The 20,665-nt window shown below is 35.9% G+C and overlaps 1 protein-coding gene across 11 annotated transcripts in view; it reads left to right on the top strand.

Annotated features, from left to right (window-relative positions):
- Positions 1-20,665, top strand: part of LOC131433166 (putative uncharacterized protein DDB_G0277255) — a 320,286-nt gene that overhangs the window by 233,420 nt on the left and 66,201 nt on the right. For all 11 annotated transcript variants that reach the window (XR_009230033.1, XM_058600033.1, XM_058600034.1 and 8 more), the window contains 3 exons: positions 3,645-3,891; positions 11,441-11,627; positions 16,037-16,563. Coding sequence is in view for 10 of the 11 variants with exons in the window: in XM_058600033.1 (XP_058456016.1) it covers positions 3,645-3,891; positions 11,441-11,627; positions 16,037-16,563 (961 nt within the window). In the remaining variant the exon portion in view is untranslated. The remainder of the gene's footprint in view (positions 1-3,644; positions 3,892-11,440; positions 11,628-16,036; positions 16,564-20,665) is intronic.

Here is a 20,665-nt window from a genome sequence, read left to right on the forward strand (position 1 = left end):
AGACAGTTGTCAACTAATTTTAATTAAAATATCACTTCTAGTCCCCACAAACACACAAAAACTCTCCGAAGACAGTACGGTTCTATACTATACTGTTTGTTTGTTTCATGTTATTAGCGACTTTAATCGTTCATGGTCATTCGCCAAATATACTCAACTTATAAGAGTTTTCAAGAAATTTTGATAAATTGGCGGTCGTTATAAAATTAAATTGAAAAAAAAAATAAATATCAAATTTTATGTACTTATCATTATATCTAGCAATACAAATAATCAAAACTTTAATAAAAAGTTTGAGTTTCACTCTCTTAAGTTCCTCAGATTTCAGATGTCGATAGCTTATTCTTGCAAATAATCTATAATTCTGATAACTAAAATGTGTAGTCAAGCACACTAACTACATCTGATGGAGTGATTTCGAGTTAAAATATTTGCTGTTCGACAAACTTTGAATTCCCGCTTTCTTATAAATACCATAATTTGCGAGTTACGTGAAGTTCAAATCGTTTTGTCTGTGTTATGCGAATGATTTATATCATGCATTTTTCAAAGCACCCCTGGCGGAGCAGTTCTCAACAAATTGTCTGTCAAACTACACTAAATTGTTGGTCTAAGTATCTACAACAAGTTTGCCGCAGATTATGTGGCTCTATCTGTCGACCGAAGCGAGAAAACCGTTCACAGCCCCAATGAGTCGAAATCCCATATGCTCTTGGGCCCGTTTATCGCGGTTATCCGGCAATAACGAATACCGGCAAAATCGAATCCGCGTTGTGCGAGACCCCACTGTAATTTCATTTCTCACATCGCCACAATACGAAACTGTAGCGCGCAATTAATACAGAAAAAGGTGAAAAGTTTATGAAATTCACTTGTAATTTTTTTCAAATTTCGATTAATTCGGCTAGTCTTATGATTTTAAGTGGCGTTTTCAGATTCTCTATGAAATCTTGTTTCAAACACCATTATTCACTGAAATCTTGTCCGTGGAACGGAACAGTAACCGATTATACATTTCAGAACCCAATTACGGTTTGGCAAATCAAAATTTTAAGAATACTTAGTAGTGATAAATTTAATTGCAAAAACTGAGGTTTTTGGTTTTTCTGAGGTCTTAATTTTCACACATCGTTTTGTTTTTTTGTTTCCCGGGCGAAAGCGATTTTTTTGACAACTATCTCGGACGAGGTATGAAGACAAACTGTGATATAGGGTTCATATGAATAAATTATTTTTCCTGAGCATAATACAAGAGGATCTGATCGATTTTTGAATAATTATTATTAAATCAGAATAGTTTAACACATCACTCAATAAGTCGTGTCAAATCTGCTTCAATAATACAATACAATAATAGCAATACAATCAATCCAACGCTTCTCTAACTTTTCATGGCATCGAATAAAGAATGCTTGTAAAAGGATTTGTCTCTTGCCTTCTTTTGCATTTAAACGAACTCACAACGCTATGTAGTATTCGTTATTGTAAATTGTAAACATAGTACCTTCTCATATCTTTATGGCCTTAGCTATGTCACTTAAATGGTTGTCATTTTTTTCTGACAAATCGAAATATTATGCAATTTTTACACTAATTTTTTTTTTTGAAAGTTGGTACTATATAAACGTCGTGTTTGACAATGTTAGCGCTATCTGTGTTTTAGTCACACGGCTTATTGAGCGATTTGTAAGATCCCGGCATATTGCTTAATTACAAGGAGTGAGAAAACGGACAATTTTGCCAAAAGTGGAGCTCTTGAGGATGAAATTTATGAACAATCTACTATAAACAAATGCTATAGCGCGTCTCACCCTAGATCTAAAGCCGGTTTCTAAGCAACAATTCGCAGTTCGTGCATGAATAAGAAAATTATGAAATTTTGTAACATTTTTGAACAGTTTGAGGAAGAATTTATATAATGTGTATTTTTTACATCAAATACTACTAATCATTAGAAATAGGACTCGAATACGTACCAGTTTATAACATAATAATTCCAATAAATACACAATTATGATAGTTTGATTCGATTCTAACTTGCGGCATAGTGGTCTTCGTTAAAAAATCACCGTTCACAAAATATCCCCAAAACATGATTTTTTTCTTCTCTATCATTCGCTCAGTAAATACACGTAAAATGTATACTATCGTTTACTTCAAAATACCAACTACCACATGTATTCGATCTTCATTAACTTTTACGATCCCTTCAACTGGAGAGTGTCGTGAATTCAGGTTACTAAGTAAAATTGCAATTGTAGACCGCTACGAACCACTATTAACTATCAGTAGCTAACTGTCCAGTTTCTATGGAAGATAACATAACTTTATTGAAGTAATTCGATTACCACGTCAACTCGAAATAACGAAGTCTTTTTACGAATGAACATTTAAAGACCACCCGTCTATTTTTAATCGGTTCTGAAAAATTTACCTGTTATCCGCAATATCAGGTATTCAGGTATATTTAATGAGTAATCCTAAAATAATCTATATCGAATTGAATAACAACAACTTTTATTACGAAGAGAATTCTATGTGAATTAATTAGTCGACAAACTGAGAAATCATACGATAATTCCATATTTTCAATATTTTATTGTTTAATTCATATCATGCTCAAAACATTTTTTTCAAATAAACTCTAATCAGATGATATTTTCCAACAGCTCGTTCTGGCGTTGGCAATAGTACGAGAAATAATCGTAAAAACACTGGTCTCGAGTTTCTTCTGAAATTACCTGCCAAATTCAGTCTCACCAATGCTCCAGAATACCCAACGTACACGTATTTCATCTCAGAATAAAACACTCATCCCACTAAAATATCTTCGAAACTTTGCCTTGGAATGCCTTGAAAACAAAACCATGACGAAAATCGAAATCGTCGCGACGACAAAAGCGTTCGCCACCAGACGCCTTTTTTCTCTGTGCACATGCACATTACACACTTTAGCGCACCGTTGCACATTGCGCTGCATCCCGAAAATCATTCGCTTTTCTTTGTCTGGGTTGTGGTCGGAAAAATAACAGAAGAAAAAAGTTTGTGGTTAGGGTATAAACTCCGTCCCTAGCAACACGAGTGCCATCCGTGGAAAAGTTCGACGGAAAAATTTCCTGAATTCATCTAAAAAATAAAAAGAAACCTTTTCGAAAGGCAACATTGAGTGAGTTAATCGATGAGTACGCTGTAGTAGTAAATTTCAGCAAGTTCTGTTTTTAGAAAATGTGATTCCTTGTTTTACTGCTACTTATTCATAATGGTACCGAGAAGTTGAAATTCAAAAACATAGGTAAATATATGGTTTCTTCTGGTGGGGAAATCCCATGGTACTGCATTTGGCTTGATCAGGAAAAGAAAACTGGGAATGAAAATAACCAGCTGCAATACCAAGGTTTGTGCTTGATTTATCGCAGTGAAATGTTGCTGAGAATTATTCATGGGACAAAAGCGTGGGAGGGTTTTGTAAAAACATAATGCATTCGGTTTTCAGTCTCAGTTCTGTTAAACAAAATCAGTATTGCTATCACGAGATTTCTGATCCAACATCTACATGATCTTCTGGACAAGATAAATGGGATTATCTAAATGCATCAATAGGCATCAATCACAATAACTCAAGCTTTATTTTTCTTCTATTTCAGAATTTCCCCAACTACGTCTCCCTCCCACAGGACCAACAGCACTAGTAGTAGTAGCAATAATCGCAGTCCAGCTCACAGCACCAATAGTAGTCACTATCACCATCATCATCATCACAGCAGTGGTCACAGTGAGTGGCGAACACGAAATCTAATCCGTCATTCTGATTCGATTAACAGTTCGACTAGCGATAAGCCTTCTTCAAACGATGTAACGGTTATCGCTAAGAATCCTACACAGACAACACTGGTAAGTAGTAATATTTGAGTAGTTAACTAGTTATTTCGTATCGATATTATAAGACCATAATTTCTAACGCCTAAATAACCATTCATAATATAAGATCATGATTTCTAACACCTCAATATAATGTGTTTGCCAAAAAAATTTAATTCATAGTATTCAATTGGCAAAAGTCGAATGGAATATATCAGAGTAAAAACCGGACTGACGTGGCTATTAGAATTGACAATGAAAATTAAAACTTAAAACAATCAGATAAAAAATATAGAGCTGAGCACAAAACAAAACAATTTACTTTAACGAGAATTATTTGACATAAAATGAAAAATGAATCTATCTAGGAATATATTCTCAATAAAGCAGAATAGATTATAAATTCCTATTATAAACAAACCAGCAAAGAAAGATGCAAAACCTTATGCAGATTCAGTGCTGCATAATAATGCTAAACATATTTTCGATGGTATGTAGAAGAAATTATGTTCCTACCATGAACACAACGATTAAGTTCTACCCATTTTTGTACAGGGTAAATTTTGAAAAGTCGTCCCATGGTAAAGTAAGTCGTATTCATGACAAAAGGACTCATGTATGTTTAGCATGCACTTCCATCAAACCGTTCTAGTTCGGAAACTGTTATTTTTACGAAAATGACATTCACGAAGGAAATAACTGAAGCATTCTAATAAATTTAAAAAAAATGGAACGCTTTATCAAGATCTAAGAAAATCATACAAAATTAAATTAAAGAAAACACTTTTTTATCTATTTCTAGCAACTTTTTTCAAATTTGTTTTTAAAATCAACACCTGACTTGTTGAAAAAAAACAGTCATTTAAACGCTGGAATATAATCATATGGATCAAAAGCAATGAATTTGCTCATCTAACCTTCTTGCTAGAAGTAGCCTTTCTAAAAATTAATTAGGCTTGAAAGGTACAAAATGCCATACAAAATTCCTAATTTTTTTTATGTGACTTCCGGTTCTGGAATAACAGTATGTTAGTGTATAAAATTTTTATTTCATGGCTATCTTTGCATATGAAAGAATTATTTTTTTTCTTTCATGTTATTTCTCGTTCTCGTTTCAAAACTATATGTTGTGGTGAGCTCAATTCATTCGCGTTCCTCATCGCTTATTCTTGTGTGATGACTCGTTAGCGAAGCTTCCATTGAAAGTGTTCCGCTTAGTTGTTTGTAGTTTTCTTCATTTCACACGCTTCTTTTACTAACTTAAATTTTGAATTTAATTTTTTAATGCTTGTTCTAAGCCATCTAGATGGTAATGTGCCCAATTTATCCGCGTCGTTTGTCTCTTTTTCGAATATGACAATTCGTCAGCAATAAAATTGTTCCACTAGAACAATATGCGTAATTTCATTGATCTAGCACACATATCTTCTTACTAAATACGTTGTTTTAATGCTTGTTTAGAAATATGTACGGGTGAATTACGAATTATATAATCTAAGTAGGCCTCGGATCCTTCGAATGGCCAAGTCTGAATGTTTATTGTTGTTCAGTCGTCTTGGTTCGCTTAGATATTTTAAGTTGAATTCGTTGAACTAGAGATCGACTATGAAAAAGGATAGGACATCAGGACAAGTTAAAAATTTATCTTGGAACTGTTAGGATGATAGCAGCTACAGAACATAATAAAATGCAAAAAAATGAAAGTCTAACGTCTTATTTTTTCATTGAAATAACTTCATATTATCTTTTATAACCTATAAAAGATAATATACGAATATAACCAATAAAAGATAATATGCAGCTGCCTAGAGATTAGAACAAAAATTATTAGCCTACTAACATTTCGTTAGAAATTTATCAATGCTTTTCGGCTATTATGAATCAGACACCTATTACGAAAATGTTGTCATTTCCAGTTTTGTAGACTATTCTTATAAAATAATTGTCCTTTCAAAAAAAATTACTAGGTACGATCAGTCGAAGGAATCGACTGATTTCAAATACATTGACTACCGTCCTGAGAGTTTGAACTATACCTGACGTATGTCACTTCTAAATAGAAATATTACAGCATTAAAATATCGCGGAGTTAGGCGTGGTGAATCGGTATTTTAATAAATAATATACAAAATTTATTCGTTTTGAGGTCGGTTACACGTAAGTGTTCAGGTTATGAACATCGCGTGTAGGTTTTCAAATAATTAGATCACATTATCTACCAAGATAAATTCTGATCATTTCCACGCCCACGAACACCACTCCTTTCATGTGACACTTGTGGTGTTGTGGTGAGAATTCACTAGTAGCAATAAACGTTGAACTAGCATTCCTTCTCTTCTCACAGTGACCTACATGGGGGTGGCCATCTACGTTATTTATTTATTTATTTATTTATTTATCTATTTCTTTCCATCTGACCTGGATTGATCTCAATGGAGTTTTTGGTGGAGTGGGAAAAGCCCATTTGAAATTCATCAAATGCGCGTAAAAACCCATCATCTTTTTTAACATTTTACATATTTGTTTACATAGTTACAATTCAAAAACATTAGCCTAACGAATACAAACATTGTCCAGTGCTAAAAAATAATTAAGTTCTACTTATATTCTATCCGAGTCTCTTAAGCCTATTCTTGAAAACAACACTAGATACACAAAAGTCAAAAAGGTCGTACACACTATTGAAAACATTGCACATTGCCCTAATCGGTTCGTTCTGGCCATATTCCGTTCTTCGTAAGTCGAGTCGCAAGAAATTCCGCGCTCTTAGCGTTCTTGGAGGGACATTAATACATATTTGCGAGAGAATTTCAGGAGCATCAATTTCTCCATTCAGCAATTTCGCTATAAATACTGCTCTGAGTATATTTCGTCGTTTGTCTAGTGTGTCCATGTTGAGCAAACGACAGCGTTCAATGTATGGTGGAAGCTCTGACGGATTACGCCATGGCAGAGATCTGAGAGCAAATCGCAGGAATCGTGATTGTACTGCTTCAATTCTATTGATCCAAACACTGGCGTAAGGACACCAAATGTGCACTGCGGTTTCAAGGGTAGACCGTACTAACGCGTAATATAACGCTCGCAGGCAGTATGGATCAGTAAACTCTTTGGCGATCCTCATGATGAAACCTAAGTTTCTATTTGCCTGAGCAATTATATGCGAGTAGTGATGTCTGAAGGAGAGCTGAGAATCAAGAAGCACACCCAAATCTTTGAAAACAGTTACTCTTTCAAGTGGTTCCCCAGAAATAGAGTAGTTCCAGACTATCGGGCTTTTCTTACGTGTGAAAGAAATCACAGAGCATTTGGACACACTTATAGTTAAGAGGTTGAGATTGCACCATTCACAAAAATTGTTTAGGTGCTGCTGAAGTTCCATGCAATCAGCTGTCGATTGCACAACAAGAAACAGTTTCAAATCGTCCGCATACATAAGTCTGCATCCTGGTGGAATGACAAAAGAAATGTCATTAAAAAATAATGAAAACAGCAATGGTCCGAGATTGCTTCCTTGAGGAACACCTGATTCGTTAGCGAAGTTTTGTGACTCGACATTTCCTAGCTTCACTGATAAAATTCGGCCTACGAGATATGACTTAAGCCACTGAGAGAAACTAGACAATGCACCTAGACGCTCCAGTTTCGCAATCAAGAGCGTATGATTTACACGGTCAAACGCTGCTTTCAGGTCGGTATATATTGTATCTATCTGTGATCCAGTTTCAATGTTCTTAATACAAAGGGAACAAAATTGTGTCAAGTTAGTGATTGTAGATCTGCCTGGATAAAAACCATGCTGATCATTAGAGATATATGTCTTTGTTTCACGGAATAAAACGTTCCCCACTAAAATCTCCAACAGCTTTGATCCAGCACAGAGAGAAGTTATACCTCGGTAATTTGCAATATTGATCAGTTTAGGTTGCACGTTTAACATGATCTACTACATCTCCCAAAAATAATTCATTTGGTTTATCATGCCATTTCAACTGGTTTTCGATCAATCACAGGAAACTCACGGATCGTCAACTAAGCTTAGCTAAACTCTAAAATTTTTGTACCGTTATACTGAATTGTGTGCAATTTATATTGACATTGTTGTTTGCATCCGGCTTCGTGTGAATTACTCTTAAAGGAAAACGGTAACGAGTTCTGTTTTATGACGGTTCATTGAAAATGTCAACAATAGCTATTTTTCGGATGAATTATCTTTTCCACAGAAAGAAATCCAACACTGACGTTGCTGCAGTTTTGTTTAGAAAATGCAAATGAGCATATTATGAACCGTACTATGATGAGGAAGAAATGTGTAAAACCTCTCTTCAAACATAGCATATATGATGAAATCAATCGATGATCATTATCCGTTCGTTCCTGTGCTGTTTACACTAGAGATGTGATAAAATGATTTATCGCGGCAGATATAAACCTTACCAATCAGTTGAAATGAGATTTTAATGAGCTTATAGAACGGTGTGCAAACTTTCAACTGTATGATGAGCGAATCAAATTGAATCGGATACCATTTTGCTAATGAATAATGAGAAAATTCGACATAAAAATAATAATGTGTAATGAACAGGGATCGCAGTAAATTAAAGTGCATTGAAATATGTTTGTGATAGTACATACTTCGCTAAATGCACCATTATTTGAAGCTTTCAGTAGATCTGCTATATTTCGTCAGATTGTTAGTGTTAGTTTATTTGTAGACATTGTTCTGTACACTCATGAATCGACTGTAAAGTCTGTTGAAACAGTAGTTCAAGTTCAGTGTCGTATCCTAACTTTGTTTTACTTTTTGCTGTGTCTAGACAACATCATATACTATCATTTCAGTAGTGGCAACTGCAATTTACATCGCGAATAGATTAATTGACGAATATCGCGCTATATCATATTCGGAGCTAACACCACATTTTTCTGATTTTAATAAAGCTTTCTTTACATGAAAACTTTGTCACTAAAAGGCACTTTACATACTTTTTTTTAATTGATCTAGACTGTCTTTTGAAAAGGGCTAAACTTAATTTAACATTTTTTTCAAATGGATGCAGTTGACTAATGACTTATCCTACAAAAAATCTTGTATGCGAGATTTTTACATAATCAGTCAATTTCTCGAATAAAAATATTTAAAATTTTCCTAATCGACTTCTCCATCAATTAAATCTTGTCCCGGGTTGGCGGTTCAATGCACAGGACGCTGGCAGTGCAGTAAAACTTCATTCAACTCAATTGAAACTGAATGTGGAACACATTGACGATCTCTCTAATGCAGCAAACTTCACTCTCTGACACACACAATGTTTGCTGACGGCACGAACGGGCAGCATTCAGTTCACCACTCGTTTCTCTTCAATCGAGGCTCAGTTTAACCACCGTCAGTTGATCTCTTGAAGTAACAAAATATCTCTTTCAATAGTGTGAGAGCTTCCTTCAAATGAGGTTCATGTAAACATTCGAACTGTTTCAAGATATGAAAGACAAACCAGATAGCTGAAATATCAATCACAGAATACACATAAATTAATTGTTTCCTCCTTCAGTTCTCATTTTTAATACTTTACTCCATTTATAATTCTATTCGTTCGAACTTGCTTACTACCAAGAGCGAAGGCAATGAAGGAGCTAGACTACTTGGTACTTGAAACTGAGCAAGCGCAACTTCAAGTGACTGGGTACGATTATTTAACTGACGATGAATTCTGGGAGCTTCACTTGGAAATGACAGCAAAAGTTTAATGAATTAGTAGGGATATACTGACGGTCAGTGGCCATAAATTTCATTTTCATCTTATATTATTCGATTGAAAATGAAATTTTACCGCACTGGACGCTGGTCTTACGAGCCAGTTGTCGTATGTTCGAGCCCCGACCTGGAGGGATTCTTAGTGTCAGTAGGATCCATAGTACTAGCCATGCAATGATTCTGTCGGCTGCGAAGTCTGTTTGAAACAGAAAGGCCAAATTCCACAAAAGGAATGTAATGCCAGGATAAAAAAAATCAATTAAATCTATTTTGAAAATTTTAAATCGATTTTCAAAATAACCTATTTTTAATTTGCATGAAACTTTTTCCAAAGATAGGTGATTATGTTCTCTACTAACCGTTCATACATTGCAAGATGGCATCGAAAACTATACTAAACTGAAAGTCATAATCATCCAAGATTCCAATAAAACTCAATTTATGAGAAACTGTTTTGCGAATATTCCGATATTACCCAATATTTCCAGAAAGTGTCGGTACTGGATAAGAAAAAAATTTTGTTGGAGAAACTTTTTATTTCTTAAAAATGCCAATCTTGCAACGCGTTCGCTTTCTCTCTGGCTTCACCCTTAGAGCTAAGGCAGTGTGCCTCATCAAACATATCGTTAAATAATAAAAAAGCAGCTTTTTGTGACAAAATCTTTATGCACAGAATGTTTCATTAAAATCTTTGAGGGCACTGCTCAAATTTGCTCGAGTTAGCGCCAAATTCGTAAATTCCATCTGACAAAGACCAGAAGTTCATTTCAGATTGAAGGAAGCTTTGCTGGGTCCTTAATTTAAATGTAACGGTTATTCAACCACTAAAATCATACCCATGCAAACGATAATTTCTAAATTAATAAAATAATAATGTTAGTGGAGTTATTTTTAATTTATTAACAAACATAGCAACATGAAGACTCACCAGTGATATAAAGTATTTCCAGATAAAACAGAAATCACGATAACCTTTCAATTTATTATGGAAAATTAAGCACCGATTACTTCCAACCTAAAACACAAATCCGAACTACCAGCGGAAGTATTGTCGGAAATAAATGTTTTATGTAAATGGTATTAATAAATTTAACCAATTTAAATGGCTTGTTCTACCAGGAGAAACTTCACGCGGTACAAATCACCCAAGCACCACTCCCCCTAAAGCAGACCACGAGCTGAATCAACCAGTAAATCTGTTGGCATGTATGGCCAAACGGTACCTATGTGAACGTTCGAGAAAGAATTTCGGAATGTAACAGCTGTACGGAACCTTGCTAGGTTATATCTAGACTTTTGCCACTAAAATGTATCTCAATCATCCACATTTCACTCCTATGTTTCGCAAGGTCCATGCTCTCCCAGTAACAAAGTGCGCCGACTTTTGCTATTTTCCTTCTCTACATTTACAGTAGACAGGACATCGAATTAGGGCATGGATATCTTTTCCTTATGGCAATTTTCTTCTACTAACATAAATCACACAAAATTGTAATCTCGAATCTGAAGCAACCAGCAGGGTTGAACTGCACGAAGAAAAAAAACTAAATATATGACTCTCTATCGAAAGCAATGGGTAAAACGATCTCACTTATAAGATATAGCGATCCAGACAAATATATGGAATTATACTATTATTTGCTTTAAACGGTTTCCGAAAAAACAGCGCAAAAAGTTTCTAGAAGTTCGCACAATTCTTATTTTTTTTATATTTGCAGAGCTAAAAGAAGTCTAGTCTAAAGAGAAAATATAATAACTCTAGCAGACAGATCGTAATGGGTTTTACATTATTTTGATGTCTCGTTTGCCCTCTGCTTCTTATTGCAGCCAAAGACACGACCACCGCACGTTTTACCCACACGTTATGCAAGTCTTCCATGTTCCAGCCCGCCCAAACAGGCCGGACCAAGTGAACCCAGCGGAGGCAGTTTGGACGAAGGCCGCAATAAACTTGGTGGCATCGGAATCAGCGCGGTGCATGATGCAGTCCTGCGGGGGATGACGCGGATGCCAGGTTTGTTACGATGTGTACTAATTTTACCTCTTTTAAAATCCTTGAAATATGACAAAAACAAACTTTGTATTGAGAATTTTGCTACTGATTGTCTCTCGGTAAAATAAAATAAAAACTATCTCTTTTCATACTCTAACGAATACCTAAATAGGAATTATAATATTTTGTTTCAATTGTACCGGCAGATTTTCAAAACCCTAAATCCAAATAGATGGAATAAAAAAAAATTGTCATACAATTGATGGTCAAATCTTATTTTGTCTTCCCGGTCATCAAACCCGCAATTTTTTTTTTTCGACTTCAGAGGTTTAAACCATAAAGTCATTCGTCTCTCGGACCAGAGAAACTTTCTCTCTCTATGTGGGGGATTGAGAATCAAACCCGGTTGGTAGACAGGTAATTAGGCAGCGTGAAAGGTATCGACTTACTTATCACACTATACCCGTCCATCCGAAGATGGTTTGAATTTGTTGAATATCATTTCAATTTTCCTTAGACTACAAGTCAACCAAATTTTTTAAACCTAATTAAAAAAAAAACATTTTGCTTTTGACTTTTTCGCCTTTTCCTTAAAAGACAACGCAATCCCTCTAAGATGGAAGACTGAGTTTTATCTTCCATCCGAATCAGCTCGGCGAGATCGTGAAATGGCTGTGTTTGTGTGTGCCTACGTGTGTGATCTAAATATGTACTTGATTAAGCCGAGTTCGAAAATCGGTTTTAAACATGTAGTCATGTGAACTTATCACAGACCGATTACCCTCCACAGGTACACAGATAAAAATATTTTGTGAATTTACATATATTTTCATGCACATATTTAGAGCAGGTAATTAAACATGAAGTTACTTTACAATTCTGTAGGTTTCAATAGAACTTAATTGCAAACTAAGCGTTAATTGAAAGATACATTTATATTCATTGAAAACTCAATGCAATCCAATTTAGTTTTGCATCGATGAAGGTTTTCAATCAAAATCTCGATTCAACCCATGTCAATTACATGTTATTATTGATTTACATGTCGTGTTAATTTCATTATTTCTTTCTGTGTACCAAAACTCATGAATGACTGTAAAAAGAAACTTTATTTTCCCAGTTGAACTCTATTCGTATTAAAAAAAATCTTTTAAATTTGACTCAAAACTGTTCCAATTTGCATTCCTGGTCATTTCGCCGAAAGTCGTTTTGCCGAATGCCATTTCGCCAAAAAGGTCATTTCGCCGAAAAGGTCATTTCGCCGAGAATCGCTTCACCGAAGGGGTCATTTCGTCGAAAGGGTCATCTCGTCGAAAGGATGATTTCGCCGAAAGGATCATTTCGCCGAAAAGGTCATTACGCCGAAAGGGTCATTTCGCCGAAAAGGTAACTTCGAATACAAAACTTTTTTTTTGTTTCATATGTCTACTGTATAATTGATGTGGCGCAGTCATACAACTGAAGCAAAGATGGCACAAAGCCGCCGAAGCTATGCAAACTGAGTTGGCCGCCTCTCACTCACAAACCTGTAACCAACTCGTTTGCTTTATTCGCTTTAGTTAGGTCCGAACAAGCGGTAGCGAGATCGGACAACACACGAGCAAAAACGATGTGGCGAAGCCGCATTAGATATTTTATCATTTGCTCTTAGTACACGGAAACTACCAAAAACATTTGCCTAGTAGATACACCTAAGCAAATGCTTTGATGCTTAATAGCTAATAGTGTCAACAAGTCTTCAGGTGAACTCCGTTCTGAGGATCATGAATCAATCTTTTTTCAAGACAGTGGTCTTTCTGGATTAAACGCGGGGAAATGAATTTATCCGTTATTTTAAATATGAGATATTTCAGAATTACAATCGTAGGTCAACAAAACGGGCGTAAACGCTCTTATCTTTTGTTTGTATATCTTTTGAATCAATTCCAATTACGACCAGCGAAATAACCCTTTAGGTGAAATGGCTTTCGGTGAAACGGCTTTCGGGGAAATGACCCTGACCCGTTCATAGTTAAACGATAGTTCCCGATAGTTCCCAAAGTACCGGAAATAGTGATCGCAAACTCCAAAAATAAAACTCGCTACATTTGCTTGGGAATGGCTGTATTTAAAATTATGAACCGTCATTAAGAGCGTAAAAAACGTTATCAGGAGCGTGGAAGCGTAAAAATTACTATAAATTCCGCTCAAAACAATTTTAATTTGTAGGTTATTGTAATTGATGCCCTAACAAACTTTTTTCTTTTTACTCAAGCGAAAAGTATTTTGAAGAATTGCAATTATTAAAATATGAGCAATATCAGAAAGGCATTATCACACCACTATGTGAACTAAAGCAGTCTTTGTTTCCAAATGGACGACAAGCAGAAATAAAAAAAAAGTTTTACTGAAAATGTAGCAAAAAAAAGCAAGCAAAAATAAAAAAAAAAGTTTTGCTGAAAAATCTGTATGAATATGTGTGTACGTATATGGGTGTGTTTGACAGAAATATGCACATAATTTTCCAAGCGAACAAACTCATATTCAAATGAAAAATTGTTCTTCTTCAGAAGAAGGTTTTTTTTATCCGTCAGAATAAAGGGTTGTTTACTACGATCCACTAATACTCTATGGTTACTTTTGTTCGGTTTTGAAATAAAAGTAATTGATGCCCAAAAATCAATTTACACGACCTAAAAATTTGAACAGTTGAAAGCTCAATTCGTAGAGATTTAGAAGGTTTTTTTTACATCGACACGGTTTGCAATTTTAAACAAATAAAAATTAAGAAATGTTGTATGGATCCATGAAGTTTTCAAACATCGGTTCATAAAGCATTGATTCTAACACTTTAAAAGCCTGTTCGCACTATACCGGGACGACCGGGACGGGACCATCCGGGTCTATCCGGGACGTTTTTTTCCTCATCGGCGATGACTGAGCTGCCGGCGTGTGTATGTATTGGAATCCCGGATCCGAGATAAAATCCATTTGGTTGCCACCGATATTGCTCGCCGAGTTTTTTTCCAGCGCCGACGGTGCGAAAAACTCGGCGAGGAATATCGGCAGCAACCAAATGGATTTTATCCCGGATCCAGGATTCCAATACATACACACGCCGGCAGCTCAGTCATCGCCGATGAGGAAAAAATACGTCCCGGATAGACCCGGATGGTCCCGTCCCGGTATAGTGCGAACAGGCTTTAATACCTCCAAGTACCGAAGATACCTCTTACAATTCGTGATAGCTTGATTCTATGGGGTTTCACATATGTCAGTTGAAATATATAAGATATATAGATTCAAAATGCTTAATTCCAGTGCACCCAATCCAATCTCTTCAAAAGCTTAAACTGTGACCAATCAGTTTTTAGTTCCCTTCAACAAAATGTGATGCTTCCTATGGCTGTTTTAAAATGTTTGCAGATAAGCTTCCCCTCCTTCTGTAGCACTTCGAAACCATCCAATCAGCAGGTAGTATACTGTACATGTTACCTTTGTCTATAGCAACATGACTTCTTCGAACCAACCACACAATATTTAGTATTTATTTTTCGCGACAGCCATATGAAATACAGGAAGTTCCAATGCATGCAGCATGACTGTGTGTATCCACCCCGGGAATGTCGTATCTCGCAAGTACACTTCAACAACCGACTCGTTACACGCAAGTTTTATCCTTACGCCTCTGTTGCCTGTGCACCATCATCAGTGAGGATTAGTCAAGAAGCATACTGGGGAAGTCAACGTTCAGCAGGTCTCCCTCCGGCGAAGGACACTTGTGGTGCTTTGGATAATATATTTATGAAAGCATCCTTCTGCGGTCCGACTCGCATTTACTACCGGGTGCTTCGAAGATGTAAATTGCGTGCCATTGCTGGCGTGGGCCATTCATTCATTTACATGTCATTTGAATACTCAGTATACGACCGAAAAACTTTTCAGTTTTTCCTGCAAAAGTAAGCTTAAATATTTTCCTTCTTGGGAAAATTTAAATCAATACTAAGTTGCTACAAAATATTTTTCACCCAGACATACTTCGTTAGAGAAAATTACCATTACCTCAAGGCATGTAGGACACGGTTCTCAAGTTGCCATTAAATTATAAACAATTTCACGCAATGTTGATTTTTTCCGCTAAGCGTGCGAATCAGTAGCGTTCCTCTCGTCAGCCAACACAAAAAAACTGCGTTTCTGTTCGCTGTGCGACCAAAAAGAGACGTTTATAAAATGATGAATTCCAGTAGAACTGCCGGCAAGGGCTTCAATTATGATTTAATTGGAAACAGTCTATGGTGAGATAAATAGTCAGGTTGGATTGAGTAAATTCTTAAACCGAAGTAATTTGTCAAGGATTTTAACGGAGTTAATTATTATAGACGATGGTCATTTGAGGATGGCAGTCACTCAACGTATTTATATAACTATATTTATTTAACATCTTCTTACAGAGCCAATAGTCAACGAGCACCCAGTGACTATCTATCCTGGAAGGGCATCGCCACCCAGGCGACATCCGGGGCGAAATTTTTCAAATTCCATCGAGCGGCACCGGGATGTCTGTCGCAAAGGCAACTATACTCCGGACAACTCTTCTTCGCAGGAAAATTCTTCGCCTGAGAATAACGAGTCAGAAAATAATTCACTATCGCCCACACATGGTGTTCAGATAAACATCAACTATAACAACAACTTGGTCAGTAATCGAATATTTGCTAGCAGCATGGAATACACACGACAGGTCAGACAACGGACCCAAACGGATAGTGACGATGAACGATTTTCTGAGGACTCGTTGGAAGAGTCGTCACTTCCCCCGCCACCGGGACCTGTAACGGTACCACCACCACCATCGCTGTCCGCACCGGTGACTCCCAGCAAACGTCACAGTATAGCCTGGGAGGTGAATCTAGACGATCCGGCAAGTTTTGGAGATCCATTAACCATTCCGAAAGGCACCGTTTCTGGTAGCACTAAGGTAATTTATTTTATTAGTTTACAAACGAAACTATTTCATTTTGCATTTTTCTAAGAACGGAGGTAGAGACCAGGAGTTTTTATGAAGTTTAAATTGTTTATAGGAAAGAGAATAAAAAAACGTTATGGAACCATTGGGTTGTTCGAACAGTGAAGCGTACCAAATATCGATGGTCTTAATACATCAGCATTAATGGTTTAAATAACTATCGCTATTATTAACCCGTAATTCTGTCAATCGGCACAACACATAGCTTTAAGTTTTTTTTTTCATTTCAAGACTATTCAGGCCGAGGGTGGTGTTTTGCAAGCTTTACATATTCCATACAAGACGTGCTAAACTACGTCACCCAAACTAGTTACTCTGGTGGAAATGGAGGCCATCATCGAAATGATAACATGTAACCCAAGTGACAACTTATTTTGGGGTAATCAATTTGCTACGAAATACACCAGTATTTTCTGTATCTATTCTACCAGAGAATTTGACACTTGAGCAGCAATGTGCTTCGTCCGATCACCAATCAAACCTTGATTCGTGCGTATGTATCCTTCGAACGTCCATCAGTGTTATCGTTTATATCTGTGTATGGTTTTCTCTTAGCTTTACGCTTTGAGCGTGCGTGTTTATTCTCCTCGGTATATTCGAATCTAGATGAGACATTGTTTACTTGTGTTTTCTTTTTTTTTCTTTTTGTTCTATTCTGGCTAACTGTGGGGGTTTCCATGTTCCATACATTCTATACCAAACGAACCTGGTTACGTAGCTCTCATGAATAACACGTGACTGGTTTTCGCACGGTAATATATTTATTCGTGCAAGTTTTCGCACAAGTGTGCATCATACGTTCTTAGAAAAAATGAAATTTACGCTTGACGTAAATTCAAGTATGCCGTAATCTCTTCGGTGATCTACTAACATGTAAATATAAATTTTGCGTCTGTATCGATGTAAACTTCAGTTAAATTAACTGTGAAGTTAATGATATGACTTATCTTTACATGCTATGTATTGTGAATGTAAGTAAATTGCGACGCTCCTTTTATGTGCATCTAAGAAGATGCAACATTTTTTAAGTGTGTATTTATATTTGTTGAATGCAACTATAAGTTCACGAAATTGCGCTTCTTTGTTTAGGCTACATGGAACTCGTATTTATTATTTATTTATGGTTTAACCAACACTATTTTGACGTGGCAAATTTTAATATTTTAATATACAAAATTTGTTCCGTGGTAGCGCGAGCGCTAGTGAACCTCGCTTGATGCTGGTCATTGAACCTGGATTCTATAAGTCGCATTTATCATGTAGATGGGGCATACGAAACCATCCATCCATTCCTCCGGTAGTTTTCCCTACTCCAAGATCTTAGAAATCCCCGTGAAGCACTGTAGCTAACAAGTCTCCTTCATATTTGAATAGCTGGTTTGGTAACTGATCTTTTTGTTCTTCAGCCGCCTGATAACGACAATTTTTACACCCTATTCTGAGTTCAATTTCAAGCCTTGCATTGTAAGAAGTGCGAATTGACTTCCACCCCCATTGGTCAATTTTGGGTATAAGCCCTTTGACTCATCATTCAAAGCACAGAGACAATGGTTTTAACTTTTGTGCAAATATTCGAGAAAAATCAAACACAAAAACAAGAAGTTCAGACACCGTTCGTCTAAATTTGTATTTGCAACTGACAAACTCATGTCAATAGCCTAAAGGTATTCAATTATAATCATTGCACTAGGTGTCGCTATCTAACGAGTAACGAAACGATTCGTGGTCTGCAATCTTGATAGAAGCGGTTAAAATATTCCAACTATGAAACCGAATTTCTCTAGTTTTCGTCTTAGTTAGTTAATCTTATTAACTGGAAACCGCTAAACATTTTTCTTAACTTTAATTATTTTGTTATTTAAAAACATATAAGTCGTCATGTACTTTTGTACAGAACTCAGTAAGAAAACACACTGAAAGAGAATAATGAATAAAATAACTGGGAAAAATACATAAAACCCTCAAACTCGCATTTTTTTCCTATTCAGGGGTGTCATCTAAGTATTTAGAGCTCAATATATTATCGCTATCCATTTTATTAGTTTCTTTATTGAATAGTTGTTGTGATCTACTTCTGTTCAAAATACCAACGCAATTTAAGCTTCTATCCTGAGCATAGAAAGTAAAGGAAAATGCTACCGAACCAATTTTCTTCGTAAACTTATAATAAAATTGATTGAACCAGGATATCACTTTGAGCTAATTCCAAAGATCTGAATTTTTTATTACCTGAGCCGCAAGACACGATTTTCCTTGCAATCTCATCGGAATAAGAATTTCCTTATCTCATACTCAAAGCTATATTGCAAGGAAACGTTCTTTCTATACAGAAAATCTATCAAAGCATTTGTCCAGCCGGCTTGCTAGCATCCATTTAAATTATTCAGTCGATTGGAAACTCTATCAAAAGGATAGAAACCGACTTTGGAACAAGCGAAAGAAAGCGATAGCTTTTCGCAAGTGCTGAGAAAAGTCATCCCATCTATCAACTACCTCGATTATTTATACGTGTATCCTTCTTATACGGACATGTATGAATATATTAAACAGGAAACCTGGTCGGCACCATCTGTCACAGCATATGTTCAAGCTTTATACCCGAGTAAAGTCTAACATCAAAATGAGAACAAATTGAAATCTGTTTATGATAGCAACATCAGAATGAAATCCTAATATGATTTCGACTCATCAAATTTTCAATTAATATCACATTACGTTATCATTTTGGCAAAAGTTTTGTGAAACTCAAAAAATGAAAATATTAAAATCAACAACTTAGTGAATCCATTGAAATTGAGCAAATTTCAAATGGCAACACAAAAATACAAAGTTAAGTTTCAATGGAAGTATTATTTTTCTGGGAGGCATTAAATAAATTGGCGATCATCGGTACCACGTTTGTCTGAAACAGGTCAATCTGAAAAGTGGCTTTGGCATTCCAATCTCGCTGATCGTCTGCCGTAGAAGGAGCTTATTTCAGAATTTTATATGAGAAATATTTTTGACGTCATCGATTTCCTTCTAGATACGTTAAGTATCCGATCCTGTAACAATTTTTGCGTTCAGTTTTAAAGGAAATGTTCCGATATTTGTAATCATACGACGTCGCGAAGTTCATTCCAAAGTTTTTAAACCATTATAAAATAATCTACTCGCCAAACCCGTTCTGAAAATACCCATTACTTAATATCCAACAGTATGGAAAAATTCATTGTTTACGAAGTTCGAACATCGAACATTGAATGTCTCAGATTTCAGAACCTAGAGCTAATTCTTAACAATACTTTAGTGGCTGAGAGGAGCCACTAAGAAAATATATGTTTAATTTGTATATTCCTAAGTAGTCCACAAACTGTGTCGAAGGCACTCTTCAAAACAATTCTCATTCCTACACTCTAAAAAATTTTGAATTTTACAGGTGACTTAATGACGGAAAATTTTATTTGTAATGACTTAATGTTAGAATAGCTTAAATTTTACTGGTTTCGACTGTAACTTGCCTTCTGCTAGCAGGTGCGACTGTATGAATTTAAATGCACCTTTTATCAACCAAGCAGACGCATGCTTCTGTGGCTCAGTCGATTAACAGACGTACTTGCGATCCAATGATTCTTGGTTCAAGTCGCGGCGGTTGCTATCAGTATCCTTTTTTTATTCCAACGAATTTCATGCATGGAGTTTTAGACACAATATTAAATGTTCTTCGACGTAAAATTGCATGAACTGCGACGCTCCATTTATGTGCATCTAATAAGATGTAAAATCACAGGGTTTTTTTAAGTGTGTAGTTATAAATGCTTAGAACTTTATATAATCACTAGCGCTAGATACTATGAGAAATATTTTATCAATCGTCTAATAGATCTTGGAACTGTGTATTAACTTTTCTAAGGAAACCGTCTAACTAAATCTTCATAATTTTGAGTCACAGGACTAATTCTGCATAAAATGATCGTAAATTATAAGTCTACACAAGAACTAAAAATTTACTGAAGAGATTCTGGTTCTATCTGTGGTCAGAAGCGAGATAATCGTTCATTGTCCCAATTAGTCG

The sequence above is a fragment of the Malaya genurostris genome, chromosome 2 (assembly GCF_030247185.1).
Source record: "Malaya genurostris strain Urasoe2022 chromosome 2, Malgen_1.1, whole genome shotgun sequence".
Classification (NCBI taxonomy): domain Eukaryota; kingdom Metazoa; phylum Arthropoda; class Insecta; order Diptera; family Culicidae; genus Malaya; species Malaya genurostris.